The 19519-nt window shown below is 46.6% G+C and overlaps 1 protein-coding gene across 7 annotated transcripts; it reads left to right on the top strand.

Moving 5' to 3' along the window:
- The first annotated feature begins 210 nt into the window (after positions 1–210).
- LOC141741433 (cystine/glutamate transporter-like) lies at positions 211–19500 on the top strand. 7 transcript variants are annotated; one of them, XM_074582129.1, is made up of 14 exons: positions 211–712; positions 1387–1495; positions 3443–3710; positions 6477–6603; positions 7347–7462; positions 8133–8258; positions 10695–10794; positions 10884–10928; positions 11116–11239; positions 11544–11647; positions 13470–13566; positions 14372–14521; positions 16986–17160; positions 18083–19500. In XM_074582129.1, exons 3-14 carry the CDS (start codon positions 3515–3517, stop codon positions 18145–18147), a joined length of 1425 nt encoding a protein of 474 aa, XP_074438230.1. In that variant the 5' UTR covers positions 211–712; positions 1387–1495; positions 3443–3514; the 3' UTR covers positions 18148–19500. The 7 variants fall into 7 exon arrangements, 5 of the variants coding, with proteins under 5 accessions (XP_074438230.1, XP_074438212.1, XP_074438220.1 ...); XR_012586376.1 differs by lacking the exon at positions 211–712 and adding an exon at positions 14762–14889 and having other exon boundaries at positions 806–3710; XM_074582111.1 differs by lacking the exon at positions 211–712 and adding an exon at positions 806–1285 and having other exon boundaries at positions 1387–3710.
- The last annotated feature ends 19 nt before the right edge of the window (positions 19501–19519 follow it).

The raw sequence follows: 19519 nt of genomic DNA, 5'->3' as shown, positions 1-19519 counted from the left end.
TAAACAAACATGTCTCAGGTCTCCTAAATAGATTTTCTGATCGGGTTCCCAGAACAGACCACCACCAGTCTCATTAAAGCTTATTTATGCTACTTTCATGCATGAATAAAAAAAGCTCCCATTCACTGCTGATTTTTATTTAGTCAGATCCTGTGCCTTGTGGTGGACATTGAATCGGAGTGACATTTTTGGCACCAAAAAAAAAATAAAATAGTGGGACTGGGGAGAACGGTTTGATGCCTGCATCGTTTGCAGTACGAAAAGGAAGGGGTTAACCTGTTCTTGGCTGTATGGTATCGACTGGGGCCCATGCAAAGAAAATACAGCTGTAAATAGTTAGGAGTATTCCCTAGTAGCTGGGGTGTTGTTTTTTTTTTTTTTTTTTTTAAGTCATTGAACTGGGACTCTGGAGGTATGACCTGTTTCCCAGGGATGCCACCCGCTTCCTGCATGATAGGAGGAGGAGGGTGGTCACTAGTTGCTCTAGGTCTCAGCTCCCCGGCTGAGAATGATCCTTTCTCCCTCCTCTGCTTTTTCCAACTTGCTTGTTTATATCGCTAGCTCTTTCAGCAGAGTAACATCTACTCTGCCTCTGCGCTGATCTCGATGGGTCCTGCTCTCAGCTGGGGTCTCTAGGCATCACTACGAATAACAAATATAGTTTTCCCTTTACACTTGTCTCCATCTCCATCCATGCTGCAGTGCCTGTGAGGTAAGATTAACAGCTAAAAAATAATAATAATAAAAAATAATAAATCAGTAAAGATGAAGAACAAGGCAGCAAAGATCCAGCAGGTGTGAAAAGTTGTGAAATGGATTTTCTCCAGTCCTGCTGGCCAATGATCTCTTGCAAAGGTGCCGCATTTTGGAAAGGGAAGGATTTGAGCCTGCCCTTCAAGTCAAAAGGGTGAACAAAAAGCAGCTTTGTGTGTTTCCTTTGTGCTAAGCACATTGTGAATATTCTTAAGCATTGCCACAAGGATTAGCATCTCTGCATTTTAATGTGCCTGGTGCTGGAATGTAGCTGGAAAGCGGAGCAGGCAGGAATGGTCTCTCCAGGCGGTGAGCTCTGCTAGGTGTCTCTTTGAAGTGCTATTCAATAGCTTTCTGTTGCTCTTTCTTTTTTTTTTTTCTTTCTTTTTTTTTCTCCCCCCTTCAACAGCTTCTGGAACAAATCCTGATAGCTTTCGCGTTTCTGAGATTTACTGGACTGGACTCTTTTATCTCCCAGTCCTTTTGCACGGCAGTAGTATATATAAAAAAAAAAAGAAGCATGTGGACAGAAGTATGGAGTTTGGTATTTACTTTGGATCATTAACCTGGTCTGTAAATTTGACTTGATATCTCCTTTTTTTTTGTTCCTCCCCCTGCTTTGTGTAATTTCAGACCCTGCGAAGAGACGCTGCCGTTTGCTGCTTCGGGATCCCAGCAAGAAATGGGAGTGTGATGGATTGTAAATGCACCTGCTTTGTTTAAAACCCAGCCAAACAGATAAGTGCCCTTTTAATTATCTCGCAGCAGCATTTTAGACATAGCTGTGCACAACATCTCTCTTCAGTTCGGTTTCAATTCGGTGAGCCCTCTGTGTTTCACCATTGCAAACAAATGCTCTGGGGTTCTCTTTTCGGCTGAGAAATCCCAGACAATACCGGTACTTCACGTGAGCTAATTAATTAGCGGCTGAGGGAACTGCAGCTGGTGGCTCAGGAAGATCCCGGGGGTCTTTCCCTGCCCCTCTGGAGCCGCCGTCTCCAGCAGCCCTGGGAGGTTTAAGAACTCTGAGAGGCAGCTCTGCGGGACCAGAGGAGGCTGATGTGACCCATCTCAGCCTTAAGGAGTCCTCCGTGACTCATTAGAGGTTTAATAACTAAACTTGGCTGGTTTGATTGCGAAGATGCTTGTGCAGGCTTGGCGCGATCTCAGAGAAACCAGCTAATGCTGCTGGCAGGAGTGAGGGCTTTCTGCATGTGCTGTTCATATGTGTGTGGAGAAAGTGATAACCCCCGCTTTTTCCAGCCGCTTTCCAGGGGGGAAAATAGCCGGGGATGGGGGAGAGAAGCCCTTAGTTATACTGAGTTTACGTAAGGCATACAAAGGGGTGCAATAAGTGAGTGCTAACAAGGATTGTCCCCTCAAAGTTATGGGGACATTTATATCTATGGATGGAAAATAAAGACTATCAAGAAAATAATTTCTGGCTGCTTAGTTCTTCTTCTGTAGGTGACCGCTGCCTGCTCTTGGACACTGCAATTATTAAATAATTTTTTAAAATCCATAAAATATGGTTTCATGTACAGTGTAACTTTGCAATCGTATACAGCCATGGGGCTGGGGCAAATATTCACTATACCTGCAATTTACTGCGCCAGAATAACAGGAAAATCAATGCGTGTGAGCATTGGAGGGGGATGTGTGGCAGGAGGAGGGACAGGAGCCAAGCTATCAACTCCAGAACTGTCTTGTCTGCTCTGCCCGGGTTGATTAGCAGAGTAAAATGTCTGCCTTGCTGCTAGGAAAACTACAAACAGGTTTGCTGCAGCCAATTAGAGTGTAGTAACTGAGGTGAATTCATCTTACCTACCTAAGCAGAAGGTGAGTTTCGTGGTGAAGGTGCCAGCCGAGGACTGAGAGAGCCTGGAGGGACAAGACGGTGCAGTAGGAGGTTACTGCGGGGTGAGAGAGCTGGATCTAGATGAGCTCGTGTGATCCCTGGGGTGTCTGAAGTTCCCTCTTTTCTAGGAAAAGCTCCACTCCTGCTGTTATTACCAGGAAAGTTTTTATATTAATAGAAGAAACGACTTGTCCGACACCAACGACTATGCTCTGCCTTACAACTTGTAAACAGTACTTACTCCTGCCTCTTCGGCACTCTGATAGCAAAAAGGCTTGACAGTATATTAAGAAACACTGATAAAATGAAGCCCTAGTGAGAAAATCAGGGTTCGTTTATTCAGCGAGGATGGGAAAAAGTGTAAATCATCTGTCTACCTCAACAGAGCTCTTTGCTCCTCAAATGAGAAAAACAAACCAACTTTTTTCATATCAGAGATCCTCAAGGTCTTGATTATTAGGTTTGCAATTTGAAATCTGCTTTCTGACAGTGTGCCGATATCAATGTTCCCCTAAATTAGGTCCCATTAAATTAACCCTAACCTGGCCAGTTCCAGACTGGGCATCAAAGCTGAATTTGAAAATCGTGTCCTGAAGTGTGGCACGTGACTTGTAATGCTCTGTGCTCCTTGGTAGAAGAGAGAGAAAACACTTAGAGTCCCTCTCTGGAGCTGTACTGATGTGAGAGATGATACTGAGAGTGTTATATGCACCTGTGGTTTGGTTGGTGCAGCTGAGGAGAATGGATTCAACAGATCTTGACAGGTTTCTGTGAAAAATCTTGTCCTGAAATAAAGACCCCCGAATCCCTAACTCTTTCCTCGTCTTACAGGTGAGCCTTGAGGACACTTTGGAGACTGTAGCTCCTGAATGCACCACCTTCCCCTGGGATTAGAAGCAAGCCATGGGGAAAGACAAGAAAAAAGAGGAGGCCGTCTTTCTGAGGAAAAAGATAACTTTGGTGAGGGCTTTCTCGCTCCTCATCGGCAGCATGGTTGGCAGTGGCATCTTTATCTCCCCAAAAGGAGTACTGAAAAACTCCGGCAGCGTGGGTTTCTCCCTGGTGGTCTGGTTTGCCTGTGGGGTCCTCTCAATGTTCGGTGAGTGGTGGTGAGCTTTGTCAGCCTTTGCTTAAGCACCTGGGCGGTGAGGGGAGCCAGCACGTTTTTATGCATAAAAAGTTGGGAGCAGACTAGATCAAAATTTGCCTGTTCATACCGCTACAGAAACAAAGGTTTAACAAGCCTGAGCGGGGACACCAGGGGTCTTTAGTTCAAGTGATTCTCTCACGGTGACCGAGCAAATCCCAGGACTTACGGTCTGTGAACATGAAACCACGTGCGAGTCCAGGGCAGAGGAGTGACAATGACTGCAGGTGGAGACAGCGTGGTCTCTGCCAGGAAAGCTGGGAGAAGATGATGAGGGGACTCATTCTATAAGGTGGAAGGGAGATGTAGGCATCTAAAAGGCACTTGTGAGTCTGTGCAGTGCTTTTCATAGACACTATGAAAAGGCCAAGAAGTGACAGTCTTAATACACCATAAGGGATCCCCTTTCTGTTGGGGAGGACAGAGAAGCACTAGAGCAGAGGTTGCCTGGGGAGCTGCAGAGTATCCATCAGCCCGGGGGTGGGTGTCTGGGTGTCTGTCAGAAATGGTTTGGATGTGTCTGATGCTGCCTTGGAGCAGGAGATGGAGCGGGGCAGTTCAGCCCTGCCTTCTGTGCGTTACCCATGACTCGGTGTCTGACATTTAATACCAGTCTGTTCTCACAAAGGGTGGACTTTTTGATGACAGTTTCATTCTAGTTCTTCTGAAATAATGTAGCTCTTAAAGTTATGATGGATAAGATGTATGGCTTTTAGTTTCCTTCATTAGCTGTATAAAACCATCATCTTGGAAACACTGTAAAGGTGCTGTTAGGAGAACTGCAAGATCTCTCAGCACTAGGGAGAAATCTGATGTTTATTTCAGCGCGTGACTTTAAAGTTATTCTGTCACAACTTGGGAACAAAAAGACGAGAGAGGATAAATACTCCATGTGAGAAAAGAACACTTCGGCACTGTGGCATGTACACACAAGTTTAGAAATTGAGATATTAAATTGTTAATATGGCAACAAATGTGGTTCTTGCTCTTAGCATGCGCATACCGATATTTCACGTTGCAGCCTATGTGTGGTTGTTTGGTGAATGATATACTTTTGCTTAAAGAAAAATCTTAAAATATAACGTGAGCATGGTGTTTCTTTTAACTGAGCAGAACGATAAATGGTAAGGTGTGTGTGCTGATCATGTAGCTCTGCACTTGGAAAGGTTTCTCTCTCTTACATCCTTTGATAGACTCTGCTGGAAGGGCCTTGGGAACCTCTTTATCAAGTTATTGTATTTTGTAGCCAAATTTGTTGGTTTTCTCTTCCCGTTTATCAGCTTGATGACCTCCCTTGATCATTTCTCTGACACTTTTTTTGCGGTACATTAAAAAGGCCTGCTTTCTTACATGCTTTTTTTCTTTCAAGTACAGCATTTATACGAGTCCCCTAGCATAAGTTCAGCAAACACTTGAACTCACACTTGAAGTATGTAAAGAGATGCACCGGAATAAATGAGATGAGGCGTCTGCCTGTATTCACCAATTTGAACAGGGATTCTGCACAAATTTGCCAACAGAGAGGTGGGAAAAATTGAGGTCTTCACCATCAACATTACCTGAATATGGCACGATCGCCACGGGACTTGGAGGCATGGCCATGTCACCACAGGGTTCCTCTGCACTTTCCCTCCATAGCCACTTGAGCTGGGCAAAGGAGTAGACGGCGCAGCTAGAGATGGTCTTACCCCACAGGGTCACATCCCAACAGCGCCCAGCCTCATTGCAAGGAGAGTTGTGCTCAAAAAAAGTCAAGTGTTTTATGACTTCTTTTGGTTAACAAAGGATGTTTAACCTAGCAAGTGAATCCAGTGTAGTCAGGGCTTAAGATTTGTACATAGGCCCGTTCAGGCAGCGCGATGAATTACCCTATAGAGAAAACACAGATGGGATTTTTTTGGCACAGGCGGACGCATAAAGGTTTCTATCCGTTTTCTTGAAAGTTTTAAGCTGTCTTCTCCGGCACACCACTCCCAGGGTTTCTCCCTGTGCCCCGGCGCAGGGGCAGGGAGGTGCAGAGGCGCTTGTCAAGGCAGGAGCAGGCAGTTCCTGGGTCTGTCTGGGCACTTGTACGTGAACATGTGAGAAGGGACCGACTGAGCCCCTCACGCGGACGCTTCTCTTGCTCTGCACCATCGGGGCCGTGCTTCCTCCAGTGGCAGGTCTTTCCTCTCAGAGGAGATGCCCTGCTAGGTCCTCTGTCCAGTGTCTTTGCATGAAGGAAGGGATTTATGTGAAGATGCAAGATAAGGACACAGGAACGTGGTCTGTGATCAAAAAAAGTGATTGAAATGACCAGTTCAGTGATGGCCTGTTGGCTGAACTGATGTAACTGCCTTGTAAACACCATTTCACCAGTCTAACTCTGAGGAGAAGTGAGAACCCAGACCTCCAGGATGTTTTTCGAAGGAAACCTCTTGTAGCTTAGTGCAACGTTTCTATCACACAGCTTTCCACATAACTTCCATGGAAAAGTTGTACCATTAACCAGAAAAATGGAGAATTTCCTTCCTTCTGACAGAGAAATCAATTACTTCAAAACTTACTTCAGAACACTGTAGTACACAAAAATAAGGAAGAGTGGTTCTGCTAAAGCCCTTTTTCTTCCTCTAATTCGCTACTTTTTAAACAGATTAATTAAATCCCTGGAAAGTCTCACAGAAAAGAGAAAAACCATGGGATGATTTACTCAGTGCCTTTCTACCTGAACTTTTCCAGGTGCCTTGTGTTATGCAGAGCTTGGAACAAGAATCACCAAGTCTGGAGGACATTATATCTACATTTTAGAGACATTAGGGCCTCTGCCAAGTTTCTTATTCCTGTGGGCAGAGTTTTTTGCTATCAGGTAAGAGTTTTTGTTTGTTTGCCTTTTGATGGCTGCCATGATCATTTAAAGAAAAAAAAACAAAAACAAGTTATGGTACCAGGGAACGGTCCTGGCAGTTTGTAAAGGAAAGAGAAAAAAAAATCTGAACAACTTTTAAAGATTTTCAGTGATAAAAGGAAGAAGGCATAATGAGTAAATAGTTACACATGATCAGTGTGATCTGTACTTGAAGAATATCTCTCTTCTTCCCTGGCAGCTGCTATCCTCCAAGAGCCGTAGTGTTGTTCAGAGACTGACAATAGATGCCAGATTTATTTCAGATCTTCTGTTTTCATTGTGAAACTTTTTTGGATTCTCTTGTGCAGACAACTTGCTGATTTAACCCCGAGTTAGATAATACTGTAGAAATTTGTAAATGATTTATTTTTTCACTTTAAAAGGAAAGTCCTCACCTCTCAATAACCTGCGTCCTTCACGTAAGCTGAGATGAAGCAGGGCATATGAACCGTTGCTCAGTACAATTAATCTCAACTTTTGCTTTCAAGTTGGAATGAATCTTTTTTGCAGCATGTGATTTTTTACCTGGTTACTGAAAAAAACCCATGAAAAAGGCTCTATGGGAATTCACCATCTGCATGGGAGGGCAGGATTAAGCTGGGTGGGGAAACTTTCCCCCCTCCCAAGTTTTGTGCGGTTTTATATGATGCCGTTTTTTGGCTGCCCACAGACCACAGTTTGTACTCGATTTCCCCCCCCTGCAGGCCTGCCAACAGCGCTGTGGTTTCTTTGGCATTCGGACGCTACATGCTGGAGCCGTTTTTTGCCCCCTGTGCAGCCCCTGTCCCCGCCGTGAAGCTCGTGTCTCTCCTGGGGTACTGTAAGTACTAGCTTCTACTGGAATGCCAATCTCCGAGCCTCTCTGCCCCAGACCAGGGTCACTTATGGGGTGTTATCTTCTAGGATAACTGTGGGATCGGGGCCCTATCTTACCTCCTTGACCACACAAAAATTCCTGATCCAAGGCGCTGGTTCAGGGCCACTATATTCTCTAAGAAGGAGAATGGGCTTCCCCGTCGAGCAGCTGGAGCCCTGGGGATTGTGCCAAGTACGGGAGTAGAAACTCTTCACTTATAATTGTGCAAATGCCACCTGGGTTGAGGGCGTAAGGCTCAAGGTTTTGTACTCCTCGCCTGCTGCCTGTGAAGCTGTCCTGCCTGCTCCAGGCTGGTGTGTGCCGGCACAGGGACCGCTGTGAAGGGGGCTGCTGAGACCTCCCTGCAAACTCACACCTTTCCCCCCAGGCAGGCGTGGATCACCCGACAGGAACCGGGCTCCTGGTCCCTCTTAGGGGCATAACTCAGCTCCCCCTTCAAGCACTATACACTGGGCCACACTGTAATATTTTCTGATATCTCTCACCCCGGGCATCCTCTTTGTAAAGACACAGCCTTCTCCCTGGCATCCCTAGAGCAGGCAGCGCTGCCGTATTTTTTTCTTGCATGTGTTGAGCATGGGCTGCAGCTGTAGCAGTGTGGTCTCCTCTCCAGACACGGTCCTCACCCTCAACTCCTGGAGCGTCACCTGGAGTGCCCGGCTGCAGACAGCTCTCTCCGTCATCAAACTGCTGGCCCTTGCGCTCATCATTGTGCCAGGGATGATGCTGCTGGCCCAGGGTAGGTGCGCTGCTGCGTGGCTGGGGGAGGGTGCTCAACATAACTCACCCATCGCGGCTTTTATTGGTCCCTAGTGACGAGTGTGGTCCTCCTTTCGCTGGCAGGAGCTTTCTCTGCTTGTCTGCTGGATGTGAATTTGCTGGGAGCTGACACCACGGTAGCTGGCACTAAGCTGCATCATTGCATTGGGCTGATGCGCCCCAAAACTGAGCGAGTCTCAGTGTCTGAGGCCGTTTGAGGGTCATACAGGCACCTTCCCCTGTCGATGGTCTTTCTTTGGTGTCAGACCTGCCTGTTTTCAGCGTGGCTCGAAATCTTTCGAAAGCAGCACAAATTTGATGGACATCAGGGATGTGTGACAGCATCCCGTGGTGACAGTCACAGCTGTGCAATGAGTTATCGGCCCTCAGCTGAGCACTGGTAACTGCATCTCTAACCCTTCTGTGGCTTAAGCTAATGTGTTTTTTACCTCCTAATAGAGACGGGCAGTAACTTAGTAAACTTACGTTGGACTCGCATGGGTTGCATACTCACATCCAGAGTGGGGAAACCCCCCCACTACCAGTAGTATCTTTTGGGAGTGATACAAGAGTGTTGGCTTTAATCCAAGCCTCAGTTTATAGAAGAGCCCAAGGCATTCCCACTCAAGGGATGAAGCCTGCTCCCTCTTCGTGCTCTTACCTTCCTCTGCAGAGAAAACAACACAGGCAGTAGGCTCCACCACCTTCCTGTTTCTTTTTGATGTCTGGAGCTGGCTCCTTTGAACATGCAAAGATCCGGTTGGGCTGGCAGCACTTCTGAACTGAAGGACTGCCCTGCAGCTAGAAATCCTGAGCCATTATTGTTAGGAATGCCTTTAAATGACAATCTGGAGCCCTGGCACCAGTCCTCCAGTGAGGAGGAGAAGTGCCTGTGACATCTGGAGGGAGAATTCACCAAGAGACCCCAATATGACAGGTTGTATTTAATGTGACTCATGGGGGACGGTAAATCACTCATTAATGCATTGCAGACAATAAATCCTTTTTATGCACCATCACTTACCAGCAGTCATTTTAGAACATAAAAAGACTACCCTGATATGCCCACTCCGGTATTTTGGTTTAGTTTTCTTCAAATCTGTTTTCTTATTGACTTGGGTTTTTTGTGCTTAAAAATAAGTTTTGTGCCTTTAAATCAGTTTGCCTGATTCCCTTGCCTTGTTCTACTTTCTATGGTTACACTCTTGTCCTTTCCTCTGCCATTACGTTCCCTTTGGGTCAGGTTTGTTTTAGAGACTTGCTGGGCCAGTGTTTCAAACCCAAATGCCCAAATCTCGTCACAGAGCTCCTTGCAGAGGCACCTCCATCAAAGTGGCTTGACTTTCTCCACGTGCCTTCTGCCATTTCATCCCTTTCCCGGCAAAGCCCAACTAAGTGAGCTCTGTACCTTTTACTTTTAAAGAGATTTTGACAGGGAGAACTGAATATAGATGTGGAACCAAACCTTGGGCTACCCATACTTGAAAATGCTGGAAATACATCTGCTTTTGACTGAATTTTTTATTAGTCTTCCTTTGAATTAGAGGCCGTTAGGTGTTTCTCCCTTCCTTACTTTTTTTTTTTGAGTTTGATAAAATATGGTTCATATCCAAAATCCTGACTTGGTATTTTTTTGTTTGTTTGTTTGATTTTTTTGTTGTTGTTATTTCAAGCTTAGAATTTTTAGGAAAATTGGGGGATTGGTAAAATGGGATCTCTATCTGAGCCACCTCTACTTTTTAAATTTTATTTGCTTTTCCCTCCATGTCCTCATTCCCTCCTCCTGCAGGCGAGCTGGGGTGGCTGGCAGGGGTGGCGGGCAGGGATTGTGCCCGGAGTGGGGGGCCAGGATGGCTGTCCCCGCTCCCTGCTTCTTCCTCCGTCCTGGTTCCCATGCTCCGGCCAGCATGGGGCTGGGGTCAGTGCTCCGGCAGCGGGATCAGGAGGGAGCACAGACAGAGCCAAATTAGCTGCCTCGTTGGCTGCACCACATCAAAGAGAAGCGTGCATCCAGCTGCTTGGGGGGCTGGAAGAAGGGAGGAGGGAGGCCAACCCAGCGAATTAATTTTGGGCCTAAAGAAAGGACAGGACAACTTGGGTCCTCTCGTCTCCACGATCTCCCGTTCCCACAGCAGGCTCTGTCTGAAACAGAACCAGCCGCCGCCGTTGCCCTTCCTGAAATGTGTCCCGTAGCTGGATGGGGGATGGATTTGTTCTGTCCCTGTTTGTGAAGTAAACGCGTCAGCACAGCGCTGCAAATTAAAGCAATGAAACAAATCCGAATATCTGTCTCCAAGGAAGTCACAAACATTCTTCCCAGGTCTGGGCAAGAGGTACAAGGGGTGTTATCCCGCGGGAAGGAAGCCCGTCTCTGACATTTTCCTGCTCCGTGTCCATTTGTTTATCTCTTCTGCAGGCCACACCGAAAACTTCCAGGACGCTTTCGACAGGCAGTCGCTGGTTTTGGATAAGCTGCCCCTGGCTTTTTACGCAGGCATGTTCGCGTATTCAGGCTGGTAGGTGTGACAGGAGGGCGCCTCCCGGGCAGCAGACTGGTCCCCGTGGCATGGCTCAAACTCTCTCCCTGTCTCTTCCCACCCTGCAGGTTTCAGACCAGCTTTGTGCGTGAAGAGTTGGTCAGACCTGAACGGTAAGGCTGGGAAGAAGTCGTCTTGGGTTACCAGCATCTGGGGTAGCGTGGCTTTCCCAAATGCAGAATGAGAGGAAATAAGTTTGTGGGTTCACCGAACCAACTCCAGCCGCAATCTGCAGTAGTAGCGCGCATAACAAGGGATAACAGCTTGTTCTTTGTGTGCCTCTCTTCCCCTTTCTTGTAGAAATATCCCCCTGGCTGTCATCGTGTCCGTCATCACGGTAATTGTGGGGTACATGCTCACCAATGTCTCCTATTACACAGTCCTGGGAACGCAAGATGTTCTGGCTTCTCCTGCTGTGGCTGTGGTGAGTCGTCTCCCCTGCCGTCATCCTTATGCTAAAGGAAGGTGTGGTCATGGCAAGTGTTTTGGAGATGGTTTTCGAATAAAGCGCCTTATCGCTTTCTCATTTCTCTGGATTATTGGACGACAGTAACTTCTTCTAGTCTTGCCTAAAAGATAATGAAAAATAACATTCAGATGACAGTAGAAAAAGCAAGATTTGTGAGTCATATTTTACTCCTTTGATGGAGGAAGTTGTCTTTCTCTTGAATCTGATGTTGTTTAGAGATCACCACATGTTCCTAAAGTCGCGCTTTCCCTTCCTCCAGAGCTTTGTGCAGCGAGCCTTCAAAAGCCTGATCTCCGTGGTCCCTGTTCTTGTCGCACTGTCCTGCTTTGGAACCATGAATGGAGGAATCTTCACGTTTTCAAGGTCACGTCCCTAAGAATTTATTGCTCTTTAGGCTTACTGAATTGGAGGGAAGCACCAGCGACCTGTGCAACTGCCCACACATATGATGGCATTTTAGCCACTCCTGTGGGAAAAATAAGGCCTTTGACTCACAGAATATCAACTACAGGATGGTTCCTGTTGGCTAAGAGTTGACCCTTTCTATTTCTGGCCAGGTCCAGGCTTTGGTACCTAGGGCTGCTCAGAAACAAAGATTTTTATCATCTTCCACCCCACTCTTCGGTTTAAATTCCCAGTTTAAAGTGAAATGTCAATGTTTCTGGTGAACTAGAGGATTTGTTGATGTTGGCAGCTGCTCAGTGAGACCTGCTCTTCTTTCGCTGGGTTCACCCAGCTGCTCTGCTAGAGGGCACGGGGTCCCTCTGTTGTGAGGATCTCTGGCCAAAGGCAAACTCTCCCTTGAGGACTTTGCTTTGAGCTCAGTGAAATATTATCAGGGACAGGCTATTCCTAAAGCAATAGTTGAGGATCAACAAGTCTTGTTGTAGCAATAAGTAAAGCTTTGTTCCATGGCAAAGTCACCTTGCCAGCTTCACTGGCCTCTACACTGCACGTCCTTATGGGAGCCTTGAAATTGGAGAGGAGGGCAGAGCTTATGGAGAAGCACGTCGTGCTGGTCCCAAGGACCTGAGTGAACTCTCTGGAGCTGGTTCTGTTTCACAGCTTGGATTGCAAAAGGAAAAATCAGTTGATATGAAAGGGATGTTTCATACCGCGAAAGCTTATGAGTTACTTGATCCACTGAAGTCCTGTATTAAATACAGGTGCGGAGAATCCTCCCCATTAGCTCCTTTAGATAGTGGTTTTCTTTGAGGATGAGAAGTCCCTGGATGGCACAGCAGTTCTGCGCGTCCCTATTGCCTTTCTCTCCCCCATCTTGGCACCATTAACATAATCACTGCAGAAAGGCCACATAAACAGCTATGGGGCCTCCCTGGCTGCTGGCCAGCCACACCCCTGCAAAACCACGGAGACGGCAATAAAAACAGTTTTACACTCTTGCCCCAGCTGCTTTTGGCCCTGCTCCAGCCCAGCTGATGCTCTGGCATGGTTTGTTTGTGGATATTAAATTTATAAAATTGGATGCAATGCCTTCTCCCTAATCGCCCTTTCATGAGTCGAAGGAGGGATGGAGGCAAGGAGCTCTCTGCTGTCTTTTTGTAGCTGGTCTTGTGTGTAGCTGGCCTCTCGGCAGTATGCCAAAATATATTTTCCAATAGCTGGCCAGAGGATTGCAAATTCTCTATTATTTGAGGAAATTGCACTTTATTTTTTTATCTATATATATTTTTATATCTTTTAATATATATATATTAAAAAATATAGGCATCAAGACTGACAATTCGCTTTCACAGACTCACCAGCCTCTCTTGTAAAGAATTGACATTTGTGACCCCTCCACTTCCTACTGGAAAGATTAACCCTTTCTCTGATGGCAAGAAACTTTCTTGCTTCTGTTTCCAGCCTGAACTCATTCATGGTCACTTTGGACTTGCCCAAAGGTCTCTGATAATGGGCCGCCCAAGGGGGATGCTGCTGGTGGTCCTGCTGGTGGGCTCTGCACTGCGTTGAGCTAACTGGTCCTGGAAAAGCTATGGGAATTCAACATTGGGGTTTTCTTCCAAATGCCCCAAAAGTGCACCTAAAGGCAGAACTGTGGCCTTGAATAGCAGACCTGTGCTGGGGATGCGCCTTGTGGCCTCAGGTCAGTCCAGCGGCTGATCTTCTCATTTCTAGTCTGCATGTGGGATGCTAATGCATAGGGCTCCCTGTCTTTTCCTAGGACTCTGTTTGTGGCTTCCAGGGAAGGACAGTGGCCTCCTCTCTTCTCCATGATCCACATTCGAAGGCATACACCCCTTCCTGCTGTCATGTTGATGGTAAGGAGACCTGGCTGTGTGACATGCCCTGTTCTTGCTGTCTTGGCTTTCTTGCAAAGCCTGGAGAAGCTGAGGAGTTTTAAAGGGTGTTGAGACACTAAGTCAGACTCTGAAAAATAAAGAAGGTGGAATATTGGAAACGGCTGCAAAGTATTAAGTGCCCTTGTGCCAGCAGTGGTATCCAAACCCACTACCTCGAAGTCCCTGCCTTATAGCCTTGGACACCTTTTTTAAAAGTACTGTCCCTACCATCTGCCACGGTTGCTGCTTGATTTGGTCCTATGAAAACACCTCTGCCAGGCTTTGGCTATTTGGAAAACTGAAATTCACAGGTATGGTGGAAATGCAGGGAACGACCATTTGCAGAGATGGTCTCGGTTTTGGTGGTGGTTTTTTTTTCTGGCAATGGTCCAGCTCCATCCTAACTGTGCTGCAGTTCCTCTTGCAGGTCAACCAAGTTGCTAAAAACTTAGCAGGTATCTTTGTAGGTAACCTTTGTGCCGACAGCACAGGCTTTTGGATCGTGCATGTTTTAATTGGCCTGCCTAGGACATAAAGCATCAAAGATGCTGTTGATCTTGAAAGGATTGCTCCTTTGCGTAGCACATCATAAAAATGAGTTCAGAGCTTTTGCCTTCAGTCTGTGTCGCTGTTTTGTAAAGCTCGCTGACCTCTGAAATGCTGGGGCTGTGAAATAGCTGCCTGTGATTGCAGGGGGGCCGGAGGAGGTGATCCATATTACCCTTTCTAGTCCGAGGACCGTAGTAAGGGTTTAATGACTGTATTTCATCTTCACAATGCTCAGTTCCCTTTGGTAACTGCCATGGTGTGTATCGGAGATATCTACCATCTAATGAACTTCTTCAGCTTTTCCCGATGGCTCTTCATAGGATTAGCCACCCTTGGGCTCATTGTCCATCGCCACCGTCACCCGGAGCTGCGCAGCCCGTTCAAGGTAACACATGGCACATATCTAACAGCCAGGAATGCCCAGGCTTGTCATTTCTCTTCCTTATTTGCTAATAATTAGAGCATTACATGGCCACAGCTGCCTTTAGGCTGCAAGGGGTCTCAATCCCTATTGCTCAATAAGGGATGAGGGGGAGCTCCTGAAACCGGTTAATGTGCCCAAACAGCCAGATATGGTAAATCCTATAAAGCCGGTTCTACATGGTGTCACCAGTCACGTCTCTAGGATGGCAGCCTGCTCCAGGGGACAAAGTTTCAGGCTGGGAACTGGGAGATGTGCAGAAGGCAGTTCCCACGCCCGTCTCTCGTGGGCTGCAAGGAGAGGCCCTTGCCTGGATGTTCTTTCAGTGGTAGGTAAGTCTCGGCTCTAGCTGAGAAGCAGGAGGGTGTCAGGCTTGGGGGAAAAGAGCATGGCCGGAGGGATCCTGGGAGCAAACCTGGCTTATGGGGTATCATCTGCTGGCACAAAAAAATTGTAAAGCAGCACGTGTGCAACTATTGTGGCTGCAGGCCCTGAGGATGTGCAAAGAGCTTGGATGTGTACCACAAAGTGTAGGACGCCTTATCCTCCTGTGCCTTTCCCTAGCCTCCAGCTGGGCCCTTCTGGTGGCCCTTCTTACGCTGATGGGTGCTGGGATGCTCCTCGTCCTGGTGGGGGAAGTTGGAGTTGGTGCTGGAGCAGCTTTCTTGCGCTTGGAGCACCTTTCCCGCTGCTGGATAATGTGCAGAAGGTGTTTGGCCAAGGTGGTGCTTGAGTGGTACATTTTGATCCTGTCTCCAGTTGTGCCTGCCTGGTGCATCCAGCCAGCTCCTGGGGAGGGGACCTCTGAGGCCACAGGCACCGGGCAGCCGATCAGCAAGAAGCTCAGGGGACAGAAATGCTTCCCGCTGCTCCCAGGGCTCCTCCCTGTGCCTCCCGAGGCCCGGTGGGAAGATTGGGGTAATTTTTCTTCTCTGTCTTTGCTGGAGACTGTGTGTTTAGCAGGGACCTTGAAGCTTCCCAGTTTGTTGGCTGGCTGCACTCGCGTACTCACCCAGACCCAGATTGTAAATATGTTTTCTCTTTTTCTTTTAAACCAAGCTTCTCAGGGGAAGTTAATTAGTGGATAGCACTGGTGACGTTTTCAGCTGCTGAGACTTTGCCCCATTTTGGTTTAGACAGAGATTTAAGGCTTTTAACGGCTCCTAAAGGCGGATAAAGTGAGGGAGGGAAATGCTGGGCTTTTGGTCTGTTTGGCTGATTTTTTTATCCCCCCCCCCCCCCCCCTCCCGTGTTTATAACCACTTCAAACCCGAAGCCCAATTATCAGCAGGAGCGCAGGTGGTGTGGGCATGTGCTGCGCTCTAGTGGCCAGAGAGAGGTCGTCTTCTGCCACCAGTTTACACAGAACAAATCATAAAATACATGTGATTGTGGTGGTACTTCTTCTCCCCAGTAGCACTTTGAGTTAGAAATGGTGTGAGAAAACACCAGTAAGAGGAGGAAGCTGTCCTCTCGCACACCTCTCAGGGAGATGGGCAGCGTGAGTGCCTGCACGTAGGAGAGGCTGGCAGGGGATGCTCCAGCTGGAAAGACAGCAAGAGCACATAAGTTTGGTGGCTGGCTGGCTGCCACCGCTAGAGCAACCAAACTCTTCCAGCTTGGCATGGTCAGCATCCAAAATAGGATCTCTGTTACCGGAAAAGAGATTGTCACCCTAGGTGAGACCAGCAGCTCCCTCGTTCTATCAGCCACGGCGAGGAGGAACTTGGCTGAGGTTGGATCCAAAGACTGAGGGAATGTTTCACAGTTTTATTGTTTATTGCAGTCTTCTGACTTACTCTCCAAATAACCCAGATGCATTGGCTCACCCAACAGGGTAAGGCTGAAGTGCTGACTGCTTCTTTGGTCTTTCGTCAGGGTGTTATTGAAGCTCATGTTCTTGATGCAAGTGCTATGAAGATAGGGTGTCTGGTTTATCCTATTTTGGCTGCTCTAAGTCTCAGGCAAGCTGGAGGCAGGTCAAAATGAGTCATGAGTGTTATAACCAAAGAACGGTTTAATTCAAAGTGCTGCTCCTACTCTTGGCTTCAGATTTTCCACCAGCAGTTGCCTCAGGTGGCAAGTAGGTACACGTGCATGCACAGGAGCAGTACATTCAGCAACCAGTGGGGTATCGGTGACTTCTCCCCCTGCTTGGCTTCCCGTTGCAAGTGAGGTTTACATTTTCATGCACATGAATACAAGGAGGCATGCACCTGGGCTACGAAGATGGTATGAGTCAATTTTTGTTCTATGCATCCTACTCATTTGCAACTGATGGTACAGAAGCAGTGTGGAGGACAGCTATTTGATTTTTCTCATCTTCTTTAAGATGGAGAAGTGAATACAGTGTGTACTGGCAAGTGTGGAGGCCGATTTGCCACAGCCATCAGTTTTGCCTGAGAGTCTTCTGTGCTCTTTTCCCCAGGTTCCCTTGTTCGTTCCTGTCTCTTTTACCATCATCTGCCTCTTCACAGTGGCAATGTCTTTCTACTCAGACCCTGTGAACATTAGCATCGGATGCACCATGGTTTTAAGTGGTTTTCCAGTCTACTACCTCATAATCCATAGGCAAATGTCAAGTCGTTGCCGTAGCCTGTTTTGTAAGTATGTTTTTGAGTTTCAGTATAGCGGACCCTAAGCAGGGTCAGGGCTGGGGATGTTGGTTTGTTCCCAGGGCTCATCTCTAACACAAATTGCTCCATGACCAACAGACCTCGTGAAACCTAAATCACAAACCCTGCCACCCCTGCAATGGCTTTCCCAAGACACAGCCTCTGCAGCCAAAGAGACGAGGGGTAGGCTGTGCTGTGGGTGGTTGGCAGCCGGGCACGGGCCCTGGCTGCCTGGCTTGTGAATAGACTGATAAGCCAGCCTGATGCTTTGTTTTAAAAAAAGACAGGGCTGAGGTCTACCAACGGCAGGGAACAGAGAGGGTCACTTGAGCACCCCAACCCTGCTTCCTGCTAAACTTCATCATATCTTCGGGATCACCACCTCACCTCTCTGTCAGATTTGGCTGACAATGAGCAACGAGATCAAAAGTTAGGGTGGACAGCTTGACAGGCAGACACTGTAACCCCGTGCACAAACATACTTGCTTGAAGGCTGGGGAGAGGACTGGTAGGAGAAGATGGGGCTACCTGAAGGCTATCTGTTTGGTGACGAGGACAGGATGGTTTTGGGCACTGATGCGGGTGCGTAAATGAAATACATCTCCGCTCCATGCAATGTCTAGCACAGATTTCCTTTGGGTGTAGCCCTGGTGTCACACAAAGAGCCCAGTTCTGAGTTTAATTTATAATTTCAGTTATCAATCTTGTTTTCTTTTGACTTGATGTTGGGCTGAGGTGAATCGGTAACCACTGAACAGAAGAAAACATACAGCAAGAAAGGAAAGAGTTACAGCAATCTGCTAATATAGTAATCCAGCCATCAACGCTGATGCTCTGATTTTAAGCCCTATCTTGAGATTTCCTCTGGACTAAACTTTCTTCCTTCCCTCCCCGCCCCGTCCCCTTTCAGATTATCTTACACACAAACTACAGTTACTGCTGGAAGTCGTCCAACAAGAAATCAAGACTTACTGAGAAAACCATCAGGACTCACAGGAGAAGATAAAATCTACTTACTCCGTTTCCGATACCTTTGATCCTACCAAAGACAGGCCACGCTCTCGTTCTTTTAATCACTGCAAATGAGGATGAGCCTGAGCCGAAACCTTGCTGCGAGTGTTCCTGAGCCTGGCAATCAGGATCGGCAAGAGTGTGTCACATCTGTTTCTGACCTTTTCTTTTTTAGCAGAACAAGTTAGTTCTCTGAAATGAGCTTGCTTTGCCTGCAGAGTGTCTTCGAAACCAAGATCCTAATTTTGCAGCCTAGCCCAGTCCTCAGTAAAATAGTGTGTGCGTATGTGTGTGTGTATGTATATACATGCAATTTTTTAATTTCCTAACTTGGCAAACAGAGGAAGGGAGTATGTTGCAGAACGTAGGGTCCAATACATGGAAGCCAAATGCAAGTTTCAAACTGAAGTGTTGTAGTAGCCGTGCTGTGGACCAGCATTATGAAGAGAAGCGGGTGGGAAGAGCAAATTAGAAATACGGTAGATGAACTGGAAAGGAGGAGGCAGGGGGATAAAACTTCATTCACCAGAAAGTGCAAATTCGGGTTAATGAGAAGATATTGGAAAATATTAACAAAGTAAGGTTTTACTTTAATTATTGTATAAGCAGAATAAGTTTCTTTTGCTTTGAAATAATATTTCGACTTTTATTTTTCTGAAATGACATTTCAAAATGTACAAACACATTAAAAAAAACAGCTAAACATCAACAAGAACATGATGAAATAGATCCTGATCCCTCCCCAATTCCCCAGCCCCGCTCCTCACCTGGTACTACCAGTGAAATTGAAAATTCAGATTTCAGCCCAACTCCAGTGAAATACAGTTTCTTCTTTAGTTAGACAAGATCACCGATGAGACTTGGGCAGATTCCTGAATAAGTGCATCTTTTGGTGCTGTAAGAAGACGTGAAAGACTTCATGTCAGAGCTTTAACTTTAAATCTGTGTTCATATGACTTGCTGAATCAATATGTAAATGCTCATTTGAACTATTGACATAAGAAAGGTTTCCATTATTGGATTACTTTGGTTTACATTATTAATGTGGCCGGCAATGTTATGTCCGGATAAAACAGCAATTAGCTATTTCCAATCACTTAACTGTTAATCTTTCCCTAAAAGATGGGAAGTAGTTTGCTGAGACTCCTCTAATGATGGCCAGAGAGAGGAATAGCAGAACGTGGTGCATTTTTAATATTTTCTATCAAGCATTTATGTACTGGAGTAAAACCAAAGTACCATTTACAAACCCAATGTAATCTACCAAAACTTGTAAAATTCACCGTAAAGATTTGGAAATAAATAAGTTGTTGGTTTTTTGTTTTTGTTTATTTTT

This window comes from Larus michahellis, chromosome 1 (genome assembly GCF_964199755.1).
Source record: "Larus michahellis chromosome 1, bLarMic1.1, whole genome shotgun sequence".
In the NCBI taxonomy this organism is placed as follows: Eukaryota; Metazoa; Chordata; class Aves; order Charadriiformes; family Laridae; genus Larus; species Larus michahellis.
The sequence above is the reverse complement of the archived record's forward strand: the minus strand, read 5'-3'. Positions and strand labels throughout refer to the sequence as shown.